The sequence below is a fragment of the Pteropus alecto genome, unplaced genomic scaffold, assembly GCF_000325575.1.
Source record: "Pteropus alecto unplaced genomic scaffold, ASM32557v1 scaffold20, whole genome shotgun sequence".
Taxonomy (NCBI): domain Eukaryota; kingdom Metazoa; phylum Chordata; class Mammalia; order Chiroptera; family Pteropodidae; genus Pteropus; species Pteropus alecto.
In genome coordinates this window covers 48,775,604-48,783,159 of record NW_006436298.1, presented here as the reverse complement: position 1 = coordinate 48,783,159, position 7,556 = coordinate 48,775,604, and the positions used below count along the sequence as shown (strand labels likewise).

At 36.5% G+C, this 7,556-nt stretch overlaps 1 protein-coding gene across 1 annotated transcript in view; it reads left to right on the top strand.

The window, feature by feature from the left end:
• FBN2 (fibrillin 2) overlaps nucleotides 1–7,556 on the top strand; it is a 240,480-nt gene that overhangs the window by 210,824 nt on the left and 22,100 nt on the right. Inside the window, exons 49-55 of the mRNA XM_006913393.2 lie at nucleotides 71–223; nucleotides 323–475; nucleotides 1,275–1,340; nucleotides 1,649–1,774; nucleotides 2,349–2,468; nucleotides 3,445–3,567; nucleotides 4,031–4,162. Of these exons, the coding sequence (XP_006913455.1) occupies nucleotides 71–223; nucleotides 323–475; nucleotides 1,275–1,340; nucleotides 1,649–1,774; nucleotides 2,349–2,468; nucleotides 3,445–3,567; nucleotides 4,031–4,162 (873 nt within the window). The remainder of the gene's footprint in view (nucleotides 1–70; nucleotides 224–322; nucleotides 476–1,274; nucleotides 1,341–1,648; nucleotides 1,775–2,348; nucleotides 2,469–3,444; nucleotides 3,568–4,030; nucleotides 4,163–7,556) is intronic.

Sequence of the window (7,556 nt, the reverse complement as noted above, 5' to 3'; positions counted from 1 at the left end):
TCTGTGCAAATTATTCCATCTTTTCTAAATGATCAGTAAGGAGATCTGTGATGTTTGCTTTCTTGATTAGATACTCGCCAGAGCTTCTGCTTCACAAACTTTGAAAATGAAAAGTGTTCTGTACCCAAAGCTTTCAACACCACAAAGGCAAAATGCTGCTGTAGTAAGATGCCGGGAGAGGGCTGGGGGGACCCCTGTGAGCTGTGCCCCAAAGATGATGAAGGTAAGAGCACTGACGTAACACTGCTCTGTTCTGTGCAAATTATTCCATCTTTTCTAAATGATCAGTAAGGAGATCTGTGATGTTTGCTTTCTTGATTAGATACTCGCCAGAGCTTCTGCTTCACAAACTTTGAAAATGGAAAGTGTTCTGTACCCAAAGCTTTCAACACCACAAAGGCAAAATGCTGCTGTAGTAAGATGCCGGGAGAGGGCTGGGGGGACCCCTGTGAGCTGTGCCCCAAAGATGATGAAGGTAAGAGCACTGACGTAAAACACTACTTTGTACTAGTTTGGGAATGTTTATCAGAAGTCGGTTTGATTACGTATTTTGTGAATATTTCGAGGGTGAAATTATCCCCTCATATCTAAATGTCCATTGTTCAGTGAGCAACCTAATCTGAGGGACTTCTTTCAACTTCTGTATTCGCCATGTGTACACACAGATAGTTACCCTGTTATTTCACTTTTTTTTCCCCCAAGGTTAGTATTATTTGCTTTCAAAGGAATGAATTCGGGAGGCCCAGGAGATGCAAGAAAGGGATGAAAATTATATTCCAAATTGCTACAGGAATCCCACGTGGGTATTATATCACTGACGGGGCTCTCAGAATCTTATATAAAATTCTGAGAAGCTGAGTCAGCACAATAGCCATTTGTTGGAAGAGACCAAGAGCTTCTGGGTCTTGTTAGCACAGCTGAATTATAAGCTAATTCCCAGCAAGCTCAAAACTGGCTTGGTCTCTAGGTCAGAGATGGCTTCTGTGTGTAATGAGCTGAAGGGGCTCTTTAGCTGCTCAGTGGTAAGTGAGCAAACAGAACCAGAACCCCTTAGTAGTTGGCACCCTGGAAGGAGCTGGGCAAGCTCAGGCAACCTTCTCTAAATATGCTCAGTGCTGCTTTCAAAACAAATCATAAAAGTAAAATAAAAGATTTGTTAAAACAGCTCTGTAGTGGAAAAATAAGTCTTATTCAAGTATATTGTTATTCATTTCTTAAGTTCTCTGATAATTGAGACTCATCAATAATGGGGAATTTGTATTTTTTCTCCGTAGTTGCATTCCAGGACTTGTGTCCTTATGGCCATGGAACTGTTCCTAGTCTCCATGATACCCGTGAAGGTGTGGTTTGATATATTTTACTTGTATGGTCTCCTTTTATATGAATATATGAGTGTACATTTATTTTATAAATCATGCTAATTTTACTGTGTAATATATAGTATATATTTAGTGTACGTATACAATATTTATTATATATCATATGAGTTGCATTTATCATAAGACTGTTGTGGTGTGTGAAATAGGTATTTCTCTGGTAAAAGAAATGTTTATATGTTTTAGAAATTTTAAGTCTCTGTTGACTAGATATACACAGCTTTTGCGTATCTTTTTATATGAGGAAGTTCATGGGCAATTCTGTATTTTAGATGTCAATGAATGTCTCGAGAGCCCAGGCATTTGTTCCAATGGTCAGTGTATAAACACAGACGGATCTTTTCGCTGTGAATGCCCAATGGGTTACAACCTTGATTACACTGGAGTTCGCTGTGTGGGTGAGTGTTACCTCTACATTTCACATTTTTAAAGTTCTATTTTATTTCTCATATTCAGCAAAAGGTCTCTCAGGCACCCTGGGTGGTGGTGGGATTTGCAAAGCCAAGATAAGTAGCTGGTAACTGCTCTTTCTTCTCCCATCCTCCATTTTCCAGTAGGCCTGGTTTATGTGAAGATGGAGAGAGTTGCCCAGCCTCTGCCATCAACCAAATATTCAAACTCTGATGTGTCTAGCGATTTACAGTTGCCAAAACCGCTAACTGGAAAAGAGACCATTTTACTTTACGAGTTTCCACGCCTGCTCTTGTAGCAGAAAACCACATCCCTCTCTGGGTTTGTGATTTTTAGGGCAAGCACAGCTGTCTGGGTCTCGGAGCATTGCACACTTGATCCTTCGGGGTCCTCTGCACTGCATGAAGGCCAGACAGCCAAGGCCAAGAGGAGTGCAATAGTCATATGTGCCCTGCCACTGGTCCTGGAAACGTGGGAGGGCCAGGTGGGTATTCATGGTATGCTCCTGTTAAACTAAAACTTCTCCAGATTTTGTGGCATTCTCTTATTCTTCTTTTTCAGATACTGATGAATGTTCAATCGGCAACCCGTGTGGAAATGGTACATGCACCAATGTTATTGGGAGTTTTGAATGCAATTGCAATGAAGGCTTTGAGCCAGGACCCATGATGAATTGTGAAGGCAAGTGATAATTTTCTTATCATTTCTTGACATAGAAAAGGCTTTTCATGTCTCAGCTTTTATTTACGTTGTTCTGATATCCAATTTATGGTTATATTTATCACAAATATGTTTTCTGTGACTTAAATGAGCATAGTTACAATAGATGTTTAAAGCCCTTGTCTAATAATTTTAGCATCTGGATCATCTCAGAGTTGGCATCTGTTGATTGTCTTTTCCCTTGAGATTGGGTCACATTTTTCTGGTTCCTCATCATGTTGGTTAATTTTGGATTATACCCTGGATATTGTGAATGATATCTTGTGGAATCAGTGATATTACTTCTAAGAATGTTGATGCATTTGTCTTAGCAGGCAGTTAACTTGGATGAACATAAAAGCAGACTGTCAGGCCCGTGGAAGACAACGGTTCAAATTTCAATTCTGCTTTTTAAACCTTAGTGACTAGCTTCTTTGATTTTCCCTGCACATGCATGTTTAAGTCAGTAACTTGGGCTGACCTTATATAAAAAAAACATAACAGTAATAGTGTTTTTCCAGCTCTGGCCCTCTCCTTTCCGGGGTTCCCCTTCACTTTTCAGCAGCCTGGGCTGCTCTTAGGCTTTCTCTCCCGATTCCTCTGGACAGAAGCTGGGAAGTTTTCTATTAACGATTTAGCTGCCAGGTCCTGCTACTGTTCCAGGACTGCGGCCATCCACAGGGTAATTTCAGAAAAAGAAAAAAATTGAGAATTTATTCCTTGTTGGTTGTTTACAAGTTTCGACTCACCACTAAAAACTACTTTAGTTATTTCTAGAATTTATAGTTGTAATTTCCTGGAGGATGAGTTTGTTAGGTACCCAGTTCTCCATACCAGAAGTGGAAGTTCTAGTATCCCATTGCTTTCTATATGACTGCCAAGTAAATACATCAGTGTTTATTGAAACAAATAATTAGAATGCTAGGCTGAGCACATGGCTCCCTATTTCTTTGATCAGATATCAATGAGTGTGCCCAGAACCCACTGCTCTGTGCTTTCCGCTGCATGAACACCTTCGGGTCCTATGAATGCACGTGCCCAATTGGCTACGCCCTCAGGGAAGACCAGAAAATGTGTAAAGGTAAGGCCACGGGCCAAGGAGGAGTTGGAACTTTATTCGCCATTCTGGTTATATATATTTTAATGATTTTATTGTCCTCAGCTGTCTTCTTTTAGAGCTTTAGAGAAATGTTTATGACAGCATTTTGCTGGTAGATTTCCATACAGAGATAACAAGTCACTTAACGGTCTGTCCAGTCAAGTCGAAGGAAAGATGGGTTGTGGAGCTCACCCATTGTCACACTCTTGGGTTCTTATTAAAGCAAAAATTGCCCTTTCCTGTACTTCTTACCATTAAGACCAATACTGAGACTTATAAATCTAGAATATAGCCAAAAGTTGAAGAAGACTAGGTTCCTCTTTTTTCTGTCACACGATATGATTACATTTTAAGAGCCAGAAGACCAAAAACGTGACATAAAAGTACTAAACAATATTCTGCTCCTGTAAATTTTATATTTTTTTCTACTAAAAATATTTTATAGACTTGGACGAATGTGCCGAAGGACTTCATGACTGCGAATCTAGAGGCATGATGTGTAAGAATTTGATAGGCACCTTCATGTGTATCTGCCCACCTGGGATGACCCGAAGGCCCGATGGAGAAGGCTGTGTAGGTAAGGCTTTGAGAGATGATGTCGCTTCTTTCACACTCCTACTGCAAGACAGAGTTCTGGCACTGTTCCTAAGTCATCCTAACTGTAAGCCAACTATTTTTCCAGCTGTTTCAAGACTGTGCTATACTTAGATTTCTTCCATCTCAGAGCTCATGCCAATCTAATAGGTTCTGGATAATGCAGTTGCAATTATGTCTATCTTAGAGTATGTGTCCTCTTGTTTTTCATAATTCTGTGTCCTGTAAACCTAAAACACTAAATATACAAGTGTAGAAAAACTCCTTGAAAGAATTATGCTCATATAGCAAAATAAAAGTATGAGTTAATAGTCTCATTTTTTTTTTTATCATTCTATGAATGAGGAGAGTAAAGAGGCAAATAATCTCCAGAATCCACTTACAGGCTGGACATCTCTGTGACTTTGGCCATATTTTTTAACATAGTTGAGCCTCAATTGATTTATCTGTAAAGGGCTGAATCTCTAAGATGACCTCAAGAGTTTTTTGTTTTGTTTTGTTTTTTTCACTAAATTTGTTTTTTTCATTAAATTTATTAGTGTGACATTGGCTAATAAAATTATAGAGGTTTCAAATGTACAATTAAATAGTACACCATCTGTATATTGCATGTGTGTTCACCACTCAAAGTCAAATGTCCTTCCATCACCATATATTTGACCCTCTTTAGCCTTATCTACTTCCACCTCCCCATCTTTCCCTCTGGTAACCACTATTTTTTTTTCTGTGTCTGTGAGTTTTCGTTTGTTTGTCTTGTTCGTTTGTTGCTTTCAGTTTTATATCCCACATATAAGTGAAATCATATGGTTCTCGACTTTCTCTGATTTTATAATGCAAGCCAAATTCTCAAGCCATAAAAGATGGTCATGGCCATCCATTATCTCATCATTTCTTCCCAAAAGTATTGTTACCTAGGCCACTGCAGCCCACTACAGTCTTCCTCCTCCTCGAGAACAAGTGGCTCCCCTTCCTTTAATTAAGAACCTGCTCCTTTCTCCTAACCTCCAGTGCCTAGAAAAATGTGGGTATTTTTGGAGGAACATTTGAAGATTACTAATAATTTCTTATTTTGAAAAAAAAATAAGATTTCTTAACAGTGAATCTATTAATGATTGCCTGGTGCTAGGAATCAAAATATAAAGAGTAGCTGCAAATGAACACTAGGGATCCCTTTGGGAGATAGAAACATTCTAAAACTAGATTGCAATGATTGCACAACACTTTAATTTTACTAAAAAGCATTGAATTACACACTTAAAACATGTAAATTATATAGCATCTAAATTATACCTCAATAAAGCTGTTTAAAAAAATGGATGTACTACAGGAAAAGAAATAGAAAGATGTTCATTACAATTTTGCTTGTGTTAACAACAGCAAAACTGAATAGGAAACAACCTAAACGACCATTATAGGGAGGGTAGCTTAGTCCATGTGGCATATCCATGCTATGAAATGTCACACAGCAGTTAAAAGGAATAAGATATATATATCTGAAGTACTGAAGTAAAAAGAACTATAAACATATGGTTACAGAATAATATGTATGATGTGTCATATTTTAAAGAAAATTACAAATAATACTATATTTCCTGACCAGGGAGGATTCTGAGATTAGAGGTTACTGATCTGAAATGAATTTAACTTTATCTGTCAATTTTCATTTTTTACAAAGGAGGAAACTTCTGAATCAAACGTGTAATATAAAACTAATTTTTAAATGTATGCAACAACCTATCACATTATGACTGGATTTCATCGTTTCTTTTATATTAGATATTTCATTTAAATATACTACTTAATAAAGTTAAAAATGGATTACACCAGAGGTTTAGTTGTGCAGTGCTTTTTTCAAAAATGCTGTTCTTCCAAACTCTGAAAACCCAGAAGATAAACCTAGACTCCTAAGTCATGTTTGCAGAATAATATATGTTCCTCAAAATCTAGCACAAGGCAAATGCTAACATGTATGGAACTGTAGAAGTAACATGTATGGAAGCCATTGTGTACCATCCTGTTTTCTTATTGTACACGAGGTTTATTATCATCCGTTTCTCTCTCATTTTTGTTTGAGTTTGTATGTGTGTTTGAATTTCATCCAACTAAAATACTTAGAAATATGTTTGTTTTTTATTCATGGAAATTTCTTATTTCTCTTATTAGCTGAATTTTACATTATACTGTTATTACGTTTATATGTACGTTTCCTGGAAAGAGGGGATAGCCATTGTGATCAAGAATCCAGGTTTCTTCTGATCCTGGATGTGTCATCAATGAGCTGAGTGACTTAAAAGTGACTTAATTCTCTGTGCCTCAGTTTCCTCACCTATACAGCAAGAAACTATATGATTTGGGTGGGGAAAAAAGGGATATCTCCTGTAGCTCTCATATTCTGTGGTATCATGAACTTACTTAAAAAAAAAAAAAAAGACCCAGAGCAGCATTATACGTTTGTAATTTTTTCATTGTTAAAAGATGCTACAAAACATACAAGTTCTAAAACTTTTCTGATCCTCAAGCTTTTCATGTAACCATGCTGATAACTGAAACTTCTACAAAACTGTTTTTGATCATCAGAAAACTCTTTGTAGAAAAGTTTCATTTATTCACACGTTTTTACAATTAGAATTTTCGTAGTAAACAGCCAAAATATTGAAAAATGTTTACAAATGTCAGAATGAAAGATAAAGCCACACACAAAAAAAGAAGAATGCTGAGTATAATGAAATTGAAATCCAACAAAATTACCCCCCAAAATTATCAAATGCAAAGGAACTAAAAATATTATAGGGTAAAGAATTAAAGTTATGCAGAAAATCTAAAACCTCTAAAGAATACTGTAAACTTAATCAGAGATGGAAATTTGACTATACAATGTATTATGCCCCAGTAATTACTTTTGAAAGAAAAAATAATGAGTAGAGAAAAATCTAATAATTAGAAAAATTTTACCAAGATCATTAAATTTTAATGTAAATTCCAACATAATACTTTTGGGGATTCCTTAACATTATTTAAATGTAATTGAGGGGAAAGAAGGCTTCATTTTAAATATAATGGAATAAAAATGTGTTACTTTACTCTTGTCCTCTGAAGATTTTAGAAATGTGGCAGGGGAGGGAGAGTACTGTCTCAGTTTAAGTGAAGAAGTGGTCACAACTGCAGACTCTGAGAAGTATTCTTGAAATAAAACAAAATTTCAAACAAAAACTCAAGTGTTCAGTGGCATATTTTTCTTTAGACTTTGGCAGAATAGAGATATCTATAAAAGTAACTGCCCCAGTTTAAAAAGTTCATCCAATAATCTTCAATAAGAAGATAAGAGACATAGGTGAATGAAAGAAGTATGGAATGTTTTTGTAGAAGCCCAGTTCTAT